Genomic DNA, 13267 nt, shown 5'->3' with positions numbered 1-13267 from the left:
AATCTTCAGCCTTTAATATTTCATATTCATCTCTACAGGACTCTGCTGCTGTGGAGCTGAATTATTCAGCCAAAAGCCTGAGAATGAAGAGTGGACACTCTGGAGACAGTGTTTACTCTGAAGTAAAAGATTTCTCAGTTACTGACCCCAACAATCACTGACTCACTGCACTCTCTTCTCTTGTAGCAGTAGAAGTGAAGTTTGTGGATATTTTCTGTTACTGTCAGCTTTGTAATCTGTATCTGTTTATTTGTGTTTGTGCTGATTTCAGTCAGGATCTACAATCATGTGCTTCACTTTGCTCTGTGCTCAAAACTGCATGACTGAAAAAAACAGTCCAGTTTGGTATGAAGCGTCAGTTCTCTGAAGGAGCCGAGCGAGAACAGTTTTAGACTGTGTGGTTAGTCACACGTCTCACGTGTGGCAAACGTGCTTATGAGCTCAGATGGTGTCTGATATTGTGTTGATGGAAATGTAGAAGACGTGTTTCAGATAGTTGTGAGAATTTCCATATCGCTTTTCAGGCCTTTAGAGATTGTTGCTGATGCTTTAAACTGTAGCTTATTATATTCAAAGTACACCAGTTTAAAATCTGTGTATCACTGTTGTTGGAAAAAAACCTTGTATCTCTAAAATGGTAACTTTACAGTAGAAGGTAAAAACATACTTTACTTTCAATGTAAATCAATGGAACCAGACTATTTTCCAAGTCATTTTTTGGACCATTCCTTTCGATCCATTCATCATGAAACTTACACATAATGTAAAGGGCAATAGGCATTTGAAAATTATGTCAAAAACCCAAAAATGACAAAATGATACAAGGTTTTTTTCTGACAGCAGCGTTATATATATATATATATATATATATATATATATATATATATATATATATATGCATGTAATTGTTTTTTATAACGTGCTGTGCTTCCACATATTGACGCCATGTTTATATACTATACATGCAATGACGTGTATGAAGTGTAAACATTTGAAATGTGTCTTTAAAATAATTGCAATAAAATAATCTGAAATGAAAAGTAGATGTCTACTTAAAAGATTTAATTTATACTTTTTAACATATTTCTGCTTAATTATTGTTGGTGAATATCACCAAACATGATAATTATTTCCTACACAGCATATCTTTATTCATTTTCATTAAAAATCAGACTGTAAATTTATACAATTCAAGATTATTATTTCAACACTAAATTTGACTCAATATGGTACTGGACTCTTTACATGGTCAGCCTGGATTTATCATTCATAAAATGATAACTGGTGATGTTCTGTTAATGTTAATATCTCATATATTCAGGCAATTGAATTTCTCCAACAGAACCAAAATAAATGTTAGTGATTAGATGATAGTGTCTTTCTTACATTCGCCTGTTTTTCTACAGAGGCTATTAATCTTTCAGTTAGTAAGATCACAGAATGTTTATCAGAAACCAAAATTATTGCTAATAATACTCACATAGATGGAGCCAATAGCCAATAGATGGAGCACAACATTGTTGTGGCCAAACAGATCAAGTCAAGCAGACAGAAAGGACCTTGTGACTTTTACCATCCAATGGGGTTCAGTATAAGACTCCAGCAAGCTCATACAGTTTGAAGCTTTACTCAGTTACACTCTTGCCTTCATATTTGCCTTCAAGTTTTAAGTTACAGCTGTTGTTTTTCTGATGATGGATCCAGCTGTGATTATCATCTTACTTCTCTACAAGATATGTAAGTTTCATAAAGTTACCCACATAAATTCTTTTTATATTTAGTCTTGTCAATAACGCTTGTTTTCAGTTTCATCATTTTTTTTCTTATTGACTGAACTTTGGTTGAATAGATTGAACTTTGTTTTACAGATTCTGCTCAAGCTGTGAGAAATTCTGAGCAACTGGTCGTCTCAGCTGAGCCCGGTAAAACGGTCACTCTCAACTGCACACCTGTAGGTGACTCAAATGCAGATAGGATGTGGTACAAACAAAGGTGGGGGCATGCTCCAGTGGAAGTGGGATCACAGTTTAAAGATAAGAAATCAAGGATTTCAGCTTCTTTCGACCAATCAAGATTTAAAATTAACAGAATTGCTAAGGGCACTTCTCTCAGTATTGAACGTGTCACTGAAGAAGATGAAGGAATGTACTTCTGTGCAGCGGTTGGAGTGACAACAATTAACTTTTCTAATGCTACAGTCTTAACTGTCACAGGTAATTTCAATAATTAATTGTTTTCAGTGTTTTTAACATGTAAGATCTATTTATTTCTTAAAATCAATTATGTGAAGCCATTCTGAAATGTGTTGTTGCTGCTGACCTTAATAATATCAATTCTAGTGTAAAAGTGATGCTTAGTTTTTAACACCCATTAGATGTCACTGTCACACTTTAGATGCATAATGGACACAGTGCCATTTCACTGTTTTATTTTTATTATAATGACATCATACTGATATATCAGTGTTATTCTACCACTGTATATATTACATTTTCCAGGGCAGTCAATCATATCAGTGCTCCAAACTCCAGTACAGGGGTCAGTTTCTCATGGAGAGTCGGTCACTGGGAATGGAACAGCAGTAGAACTGAGTAAATTTTGCATTGTACAACTAGTCGCTTTTGTATATATGTTAATATTTTATCTGTTTATTTACTGTTGCCATCAATTAGAACATTTCAGTGTAACACAGTTTTTGAGATGTTAACAAAGTCAATCAGAGTGGATTGATATAAAATGGAAAATTGTAAAGAAAAGTGCTGACTCAGAATTCTTTGCAGTGGTGATAATAAGAACCAGGGGTTGTGATAGCTGTGCAGAATTTAATTCAAAAACATATATTTTTGGGTGGGGTGGGGGGTTGTGCATGTTTTCTTATAACACCCTGCAAATATTTCTGTAGCATTACATGGATTCAGTCAAAAACAATTTTTAAATACAAATAAATAGATGAATAAAAACAAAAATAACAACAAAACACAAAAACTAATTCATGTTTTCGGTGTTTTAGAGACATTAAAGGCTTCAGATTTCTGTTTCCTTTCACCACCACTATGAACAACTCTGACTCAGTATTGTTTCTCAACAATGCACCATTTCACAGCAAACTACTTTGAATTGCCTTTTTAATTATCCACTGGGGAAAAAAAAATGGCATTCTTCATTATTTGGACAAAAACCAGTTTGCTAAACAGTGATAAAATGAACGTGATATAAAGTCCAGCTTAACAAGATTAGATGGCAAATGGATTTTGAGGCTTGACTTTTGTATTCCTGTATTCAGTATGTTTTCAATTCCTGTCTTACAGAAGCTCCTGTAGATCCTGTACATCCAGTAGATCCTGTAGGTCCTGTAGGTCCTGTAGGTCCTGTAGGTCCTGTAGATCCTGTAATGCTGACTCTGGCAGTTTTCTCAGCAGTGTGTGTGGCTGTAATCTGCATTTTAATTCACAAACTGAGGAAATCTAAACACTGCGCTGGAGGTAAGTGTTAATTATGAGATGAAGCTGAACATTTTGATAGAAATAGAAAATAGAAAATAGAAAATGGTGATAATACTAATACGTTTAGCCCCATTAAACTGTATCTGGAAGTGATTGTGAAGTTTTATCTCCTCTACAGAGAAAGTTCAGGAGGGGGCTGTGAATGAGAGGACCACCAGACAGGTACTCTTTATGCACTTATTCTTTAAACTACGTTTTCCACTAAAGATTTGGTGGTTCGAATTTCAACCAGAGACAAATCTGTTTTTTCTGGTTTCTGATTCAAAACTGAACATGCAAATTACTCTGTAGAGCTCTTTTTTAGTTCATGTACATAATAGAATGTACAGAAAACTCCATTCAGTCATCAGTTAAGAAAAAGGAGAAGAGAAACATAAAACATCAATATAAAGAAAAGTCTTTGTTTTATAATCTGTATTCCAACCTACAGTACATATAATTATCATTTTTAGATCCATTTACAATATAAATTCATGATTTTGCTCACGATCTCAGAGGAGCACAGCATCATCAGCAGAGCAGAGCCTTTAACTGTCGGCAAAACTTTATTTTAATATATACAAATGTCAGGTTTATTAAATTCTTGTTCTTTGTTCAGTTAAACACTTCTAAATAGTTTATTCACTCTGCATTAAGTTTTGTTCATTATGACCTAAAATGCATTATTAGTTGTAATAATTAAAAAAAAAATCACACATAATAGAGTCTTATGTAAATGTTTGGAGACCCGTGAGCAAATTATTATATAATTATTATACAAAGCATTGTTCAATTTCTTTTAACCTATTGAGAAAAAAACAAATAATCAAACAAACAAACAAACAAAAAATTTAAATATATATTTGGCATAACATTTTATGTTTTAGGTTTAATTTTAATATAAATTTTTTGTTTTGAAATTAAGCAAATAAACAGTAATGGTGCATTAAAGGTGCAGGTGTGTGTTCTCTGTAGAGGATGTGTTCATTTAAATTAACTTAGAAAATCAATAAAACATGTATTTCGACCAGGGGCGCCCAAACTTTGTAACCAACTGTACTTTGTTATGCAAATTATTGGGCATGAATTATCACCTAAATTCACATCATATTAATGTTTAATTTTGTTCCTTTTGGCTCAAAGCAGAGTGAGGCGATTTTTGGAGCAAGTGTTTAATAATCACTAATACATCAAAATGTGTTCCATATTCTAAAGAGCAGCTTAGTTTTTTACTGTACAGTAAACTGTCACTGGAGCAGTACACCTATTGTCACTGGGTTGGTACCCTTAAGGGTACATCTCATTACCTTTAGCCAGGGAACACATTGTATTGACTCCACACATCCCGTCTCGTCTCCAGACCTTTATTTTTACTGTTCTGTTTTAAAACATTAGGTCATGAAAAGGTACAAATACATACTTTTCACCTGTGAAAAACTTATTTAAAGTCCACACCTGGACCTTAAAACCACTGTTCTACCGTTAAGGGTACATTTATATTGTTTGTACTTTGATGAAAAAAAAATGGGTAACAATTTATTTGAAGGGTGTCTACATAACACATTCATATCACCTTACATAAACACTTCATAACATGTTCATGAATGCTTAAATCAACATTTGTAAACTATACATGTTTTACATGATATTAATATGGACTACAAAGTCATTTTACCGAAAGATGTTTTTTGAAATAAAAGTCTTTATTTTTTTTATTTTGAAAAACTTTATTATTTTCAGTGAAACTCCTCATTTCTGGACTGCCAGCATAAAAATGACCTGGCTTTATCCCTTTGGACAGAAAGTGCTTTGACACTTTTTGCCTAGACTTTCAACTTGTTTTTATTATTATTTTTTTTTTTTTCTCAAGCATTTGTATTTTGCAATATGCTATTCTCCTTTTTACTCTAATTCTTCTTTAAAAATGTACTGTTAATTCAACGGTCTATACATAGTTGTGAAAATGTTATTTAAACTAAGTTTAACTTTCTTGGGGTAAATGCTAACACTTTGATCCCCATTACTTTTTTTGGTAACACTTTACATTAAGGGTCGCTAATCAATCATTAAATATATAATAATCAACTATTAGTTTCCCATTATTTAGTTATTAGTTAACTCTTCATTAAGCATTAGCTATTACTTAGTAATTGATTAAGCACTTATCAATTAGTAATTAAGTACACTGTTAGTTGATAAGTTAGTTTGTCGTTAGTTTGTGGCTTACTTACTCATTATCTGTGTGCTAATTGCTGCTTATTACATTGTTAATTAACTAATAAGTATTTTTCTTCATATAAAGAAGTAACGTGATAACTTACTAGCACTTATGTGTTAATCCCACTAATTATCTGTTAATTAACTTTCCATCACCTCCGTATATTCAGTTGCTTCACTTTTCTCACTTTGGTTCATTAAAGATGCTTATGGTCACATCTGACCGTAAGATGAGTGCACACAAATTCATGGACGGTTTTGTTATTCATCACGTTCATCTTGGCATATCTGTACTCATATCTGGTAGGAGTGCATGTAAATTTGGGCATAAATGCTGGATATGTGGCTAATTAACCAAAACTATTATCAACATAATCTGTAATTGCAAAAATAAAAACAATAGAAAATATTAATAATACTGATTTGTGTGCATGACAGTCCAGTACAAAAGTGGATGTACTTACTTTACATGCACATTGATATAAACAAGTGCTGCAACTATTTCATGTTCCATTTAAAGACACATTACACTGTGCTTTTGTTGTCATACACTGCAATAATACAGCGTTTATTTTAGGGAATTAATTACACTAAACAATCACTCTACTATGTTAACAACACTGAGAGTATTTTGTTTTATTTCACATTTTATTTTTTCCAGTTGTTTTCATTTTAATACTATGAAGTTTGGTCAGCAGGGGAGGAGTGCACTCACTGCTGGACATCAAACTCCACCCATGAGCACGGCCATTAGCTTTCATGCCAAACACTGCCGTTTTATTGGCTGGCTACTGAAACATCTGCATGAATTAGTGTGTGCTTCATGTAAATGATATGTAAATTAGGTGTTGGTAGGCTGGTTTCGTGCACTGAAGCTGATTTATCATTTATGCTCAAATCTCCACTTTGTTTCCACATCGTACAAAATTGTTATGAATCAGACGCAGAGCAGTTCATACCGTATAAAAGGCAAGAAAAAGGTGTTATTTTTTTTAAGTAACTTTAATGATTAATGGGCCCTTTTCACAAGATTCATGATTACTTCCGGTTTAAGGATTAGCAGGGTAAAACTCACTTCCTCTCCATATAGCTACTGCAGACGTGATGTCAGAATGTTTAGTAGTGAACTGTAACACTCAAACACGGAGCTACAACAGCTGTATTTTAGTTTTCCTGCACGGTTGTGACAGTGAGAGTAAGAAGTGGATGGAAGCTCTGATTTAACTGTAAACAGAGCTAAAATGCATAACAGTATCAATCTGAGTCTGAAGATGTCATGATACTGGCACTGCTGCTGGTTGTCTGTCCTCTTCTGGCTATAAAAAGACCATACAGGAGCAGTCAAATGTGTGGAATTCTACACGTACAGGATGAGCCTATTTATGCTGAAAGTGCATGAATGTTATGTTAGTGGGCTAGATAGACTGTCATAGCAGAGGTATGATCGTATAGCAGTTAAATTAGCTACTTTGCTTATTATCAGTAACTGTAGCCAAGAAACTTTTCTAACTAGCTAGCTAGCTAGCAGGCTAATGCTAGCTTACACTAGCTATTAAAAATACATCAAGCTAATGTTAACATCACCTAGTTATCTACATGATTCAGTTAAGGCCCAAAGATTAACAAAATTATTTTTTTCTAACTTAAAATAATAGTCCATAATGCTTAACCATTCCATTTAATATCTATTCATGCATGTAACATGCACTTTAGTCAGGATAACATGCCTTCCATCACTTTCGTGGTAAAGGCAAAGCAAGGCAAATTTATAAAGGAATTACAAAAAAAATTGGTAACACTTTCTATGAATGTCACCTTTGTAAGTATCTATAAACACATTCATAAAATGTTATAGTGCATTTAGAAAGCATTATAAACATAGCTATACATATTTATAAAAATGCATTACACGTTATAGCCATGCTTATTATGCATTATGAATTGGTAACATTATAAATACATTATGTACTGATCATAAATTATTAGAGCTCATAAGTCATATTTGTCTGCTCTCAGTAAAGTGAAGCGTACTGTACTAAAGCCTCCTCCAGTGTTAAGAGTGAGGCTTCAAGTTGAAGTATTTAATGAAGAATTTACTGAAACACTAAAACATACATAATAAAACACATTACAAGCTTCAAATGTCAGAGTTTAAACTAGTGCTGCCATCAGTGCTTTACCCAATGTGGGAAAGTCAGTGTACACCACCGTTAGCTTAGTATTTGTCTTTACTTTTCAGTCTCCAAGCTAGAAAGACTTATTTGGCACTGACAGTATAACATGTTATTAACACTACTTATAATGCATTATATTAACAATTCATAATGTATAATAAACATGGCTATAAAGTGTAATCCAGTGTAATTCATTTTTATAAATGTTTATAATCATGTTTATAATGCCGTATGAAGGCATTATAACATGTTATAAATGTGTTTATAGATGCTTACAAACGTGACATCCATAGAAATTTTAACCAAAAATTTCTTACCAAAATTATCAGCAGTGAGAAAAGTCAAAGAGTCACCACTCGATTGTATTTTAAAGTAATGCAAAAAAAGGAACCATTCCTTGGGATATTAGTGCATGTCACATTTAACCTCAAACTGTCAGTTACACAGGATAACCAATGCACAGTTATACTTGTGCCTTCTCCAAAACCGTAAGTGAGGAAGAACATCACTAAAAATAAAACCTCCAAAGTAATTGGGATAACAGTGTTAGCATTTACCCAGAGAAAGTTAAACTTAGTTTAAATAACATTTTCACAACTATGTATAGACTGTTGACTTAACAGTACATTTTTAAAGAAGAACTAGAGTAAAAAGGAGAAATAATAGCATAGTGCAAAATACAAATGGATCCAACAGGATAAAGCCAGGTCATTTTTATGCTGGCAGTACAGAAATGAGGAGTTTCACTGATAATAATAAAGTTATTCAAAATAAAAAAAATAAAGACTTTTATTTTGGAAAAACATCTTTCAGCAAAATGACATTGTAGTCCATATTAATATCATGTAAAACATGTACAATTTACAAATGCTGATTTAAGCATTCATTAATATGTTATGATGTGTTTATGTAATGTGATATTAATGTGTTATGTAGACATCCTTCAAATAAAGTTACCGTTTTTGTTAAATGTTTCTGAAAAATAGTCTACATAGCTATGCCTGTGTTATATCAACCTAGAAACCAAATGCAGATAGAGGCCTTTTTTGCTGATTATATGCCTGCATGCTTTGTAAAATAACACATGTGGATTCTCAGAAAGAATTCCCAACATAATGTTAAAAACATATAGAAATCAATGGAAATGTGAAACATTTCCATTTATATTGTGTAAAATAATAAATAATATGTCATCTTATAATGGGATATAATTGATAATTTTATGTTAATTCTCATAATAACTTAACTGTAGAGCCATGATATTAAGCAAATACAATGTGTCTGATTTTTCATATCTTCAAAATATTTAATGCAGGTTTAATGTTTCACACCTATTTTAGTACAATAAATATACACTCTAACACAGCTACATGGTTTAGCAAGTGAAAGAAATATATATGTATAATACATGTATGTATTGCCACTGGGGCGGCATGGTGGCGCAGTGGGTAGCGCTGACGCCTCACAGCAAGAAGGGCCTGGGTTCGATTCCTGGCCGGGCGACCAGGGTCCTTTCTGTGTGGAGTTTGTCTGTTCTCCCCGTGTCTGCGTGGGTTTCCTCCGGGTACTCTGGTTTCCTCCCACGGTCCAAAGACGTGCAGTCAGGCCAATTGGAAATGCTAAATTGCCCCTAGGTGTGTGTGAGTGTGATTGTATATGTATGTCTATCTGTCTGCCCTGCGATGGACTGGCGACCTGTCCAGGGTGTATCCTGCCTTCCGCCCAATGACAGCTGGGATAGGCTCCAGCAACCCACCGCGACCCAGAAGGATAAGCGGTTTAGATGATGTATGTATGTATTGCCACTGTCCAGAGAAAAACATTCACTAAAATCATCCTCCAAAATAGTAACTTGACATTTTATTACATTTTATTCTTTATTAATTTAATGTTATTTTTTTCTTTTTTTTTAGCATTTCCATTGGGCTATTCATCATGAAATTTTCAGACAGTGTAACACGCAGCTGTCATGTTCAAATGATCTATTATCTATTAAAATTCATTTCATTCTTCATTCAACAGTGTTAGAGTTGGGTTTAGGACCAAATGTAAAAATAAATGTGAATTTAATAGATATTAAAAATTACTTACAAAGAATCTAAGTGTACTATCCTAATAAAATGTTAATCATCTGGGACTATTTAGAGGAGAGCCTCTAAATTGAGAGCTCCAGTGCCACTTCTCATCATTCACATCGCTAGGCTCTCTTTTCTTTCATGCGCAGTAGTGAAGTTTGGGGACAATGTTGTATTTTTTTTTTAATGAATGTCTCAAATGTCTGCTATTTGGAGAACTGAAACTTGTTTTGACAGTTGTCAGTATTTGTGGTACTGAAACTGTGCCATTTTAAATTACACAATGACTTTGACTGTGTCTGGATGTGAATTTATTTAATCCAATTCTTAATAATGTTTTATGCAAATATTTTCACTCTTCCAGCTTTTATTTTTCATTTTTACCCAACTGAACAAATATTTCCAAAATCTGTCTATGATCTGAATTCTGTTGTGCATGAAAGTAATGACTGTACTTGTTTATTGACTGAATTGTGGCAGTTTTACAGAGTTGTGGACAAGACTGATAAAAATATTACTGAATGACTTTTTCTATGTCATTTATCAACCAATGCTTTCTAATATTTTTGTGCAAAATGCTTAAAGATTTTGTAGCTATATAAAAATGCTATTAGACATTGATATTTCCTTAAAGAATGTGTAAAGAAAAATCCCAATTGGAGTAAGAAAATACAGACAAAAAAATAATGGAAAAGAATAAATAACTTGTAAAACATTGCATTTGGATGTGGAGAAGCCTAAATAAAATAAACAAGTGCTCCTTCTGTTGCAGACTGCCATACACTTTAAAATCAATCATATTATCCTCTTATTTCTCTTAAAAATATTTAAATATGTATGGAGCACAGTTAAATCTACACTTACAGTCGATTATCTCTTTTATTGCCTAATAAGAGAAAACTGATGCCAGTTACAAATACATAATTGCTATTAATACTAAAGAAAATATATTCTTCAGGTATTCATTGGTTATCACTATCATCCCTTAGATTCATGATACATTATTCACTGTTATGCTGTAATTATACTGTTATTAAACTGTAACTACAGAATACAAACAGCATTCTACAAGCATTGTTGTAATTGATGAGGCAAAACTAAGAAATTTGCCTTATATTTTTAATCATTGCTAATATACATACTAGTTTGTGAAACCTGATACTAAAAGAGCAAAACTTCAGTGCAGCTCTGCACAACTGTAATCTCATTCTGAGCCTCACACTTTTAGCACCATGCTACAACCCATGATCTGCAAACCACTGAACGCACTTCTCTACATTAGACACAGGAATCTAATATGTTGTCACTTCTTTGCCATCTCAAGGCACTGCTTTTCAAAATTAAAAACACACCTGTGAACCAACTAATCAAACATGGACATCAGGTGTACAAAGGTGGTTAATTTTAAACTCACCAATCACTGTAAAAAGGTAACTAGTGAGTTTTAATTTTTTTTATTCATGTTTTCTTTTTGTCTACACAAATGTTTTTGCTGTGGTTCTGTAATATATTCTATGTAGAAAATGTTCTGTTCTGAATTTCAGTGCAAGATGCCACCTTTTGAAATACATGGATGTACTGACTGATGTTACAATGTGGAGAGGAATAAATTTGTTCATCAGTGTGCAGGGTTGGGATGTAATGGAACACAAGTATTGGGAATGCATATTTAGAATACAGAAGTATTTGTATTCAGTCCAAGTTACATTTTGTAAAGGCAGTATTCAGAATACACTTTTTACACTTTTAGGAGCATATATTTAGAACACATTTTCACTGAGTATCAAAAGAAACCATTGATGCTTGTTTTTAAATCAGCGCACTGTGCATAAAAAAACATGCATGTTAGATGAACCTTTAAGAGGACCTCATTTAACAGTTTCTGGATATTCTGGCTAAAGCCTGAGTAGACTGACAAATCAATGTGATCAGTTATTAATCTCAGTGTCACTGAGCTCTGCTAAAGCATGAGTAGACTGATAAATCAATGTGATGAGTCAGTATTAATTTCAGTGTTACTGAGTTATGCTAAAGCCTGAGTAGACTGATAAATCAATGTGATCAGTTATTAATCTCAGTGTTACTGAGCTCTGCTAAAGCCTGAGTAGACTGATAAATCAATATGATGAGTGAATTATTAATCTCAGTAAAATCACTGTGCTTTATTATTTAATATTTAGTTTTTATTACAGCTTCTATTTTTGGGATGCTTTCAATTCCATTTCTTGCTCATTGTTTTCAAAAATACCATCTGCACTTTTTTTTTCTATACCTTCAAAATTTAGTCTTGGAAATTTGATGCATTTTCTGCTTTAACAATCTCAATAATGAATTTAGATTCATCAGTTCAGAAATTCCACATCTTACACATTCAGTTTAAGTACTCTAGTACTTTTTTTCTTTTAAATCATTTAGCCGTCTCTTACTGTAATCACATCGAAATTACATCTTCTAAATAATCAGTACTTTTTCTTCTTTGTGTTTTGACTCTAAAAAGCTCTGAAAAGGATTCTTCAATACACTTATAAGGTGTTTATCCAGATTACAATGCTTGTTGTCCATTTCAGCACTGATCTTCTGTTTCTGAAACAGGACTCTGACGATGAGGAGTTTGATTTCACTGCATTATGTTTCTCTGAGAAGATGAAGAGAAGAGCGCTAAAGGAGAAAGTTTTTACCCGAGTGAGATTCTTCCCTGTTTCTGACTACAGAGCAGTTCAGTAAAGCTGTATTACACAACAGGAAAGACGTCTTACTGAGTTAATATAGTCATGTAGACTCTCAGTGTTCTATTGATATTGTTATACTTTTTTTTTATTTGAATGAATGTTCAATATGTACAATGTGCAAATAAAAAAATCAGATGTAAAACTTATCAATTAACTATTTTTGCTTGTTTTTGTAAATATATATTTCTTTAATTTCTTCTTATATTTCTGCTTAGGGGTATAACCCACACTATAAATCATAATGTAAAGCATACTTCATAAATCTATGAGACCAGCTACAGCCACCAGATTCTCATTAATTATCAGAGCAACCAGCATCACTTACTTAAGGAAAACAGTCCCACCATTCAGTGCTCTGTCTTGAGTTCATGCTGATGTGAGCTGGAGGCTCTCATTAATCTATACACTCTCAGAAAAAGAGGTGCTAAACTGTCACTGGGGCAGTCCCCCTCTTGTCACTTGAGTGGTACCCTCATTTAGTCAGGGAACATATAATACCATAATCCATTTTATTTCCTAATTTGAACTAACTCCTCACACCCCGTCTCGTCTCCAGGCTTTTATTTCATTGTTCTGTTTAAAAATATTAA

At 33.1% G+C, this 13267-nt stretch overlaps 1 protein-coding gene across 1 annotated transcript; it reads left to right on the top strand.

The window, feature by feature from the left end:
• Window positions 1–1632: 1632 nt before the first annotated feature.
• Window positions 1633–12771, top strand: LOC118806971. The gene is made up of 5 exons (XM_036568708.1): window positions 1633–1737; window positions 1869–2213; window positions 3309–3482; window positions 3622–3665; window positions 12541–12771. The coding sequence occupies exons 1-5, from the start codon at window positions 1692–1694 to the stop codon at window positions 12670–12672; spliced, it is 741 nt and encodes a 246-aa protein (XP_036424601.1). The 5' UTR covers window positions 1633–1691; the 3' UTR covers window positions 12673–12771.
• The last annotated feature ends 496 nt before the right edge of the window (window positions 12772–13267 follow it).

The sequence above is a fragment of the Colossoma macropomum genome, unplaced genomic scaffold (assembly GCF_904425465.1).
Source record: "Colossoma macropomum unplaced genomic scaffold, Colossoma_macropomum, whole genome shotgun sequence".
NCBI lineage: Eukaryota > Metazoa > Chordata > Actinopteri > Characiformes > Serrasalmidae > Colossoma > Colossoma macropomum.
Note: the sequence above shows the minus strand (reverse complement) of the source record. Positions and strands in the feature narration are given on the sequence as shown.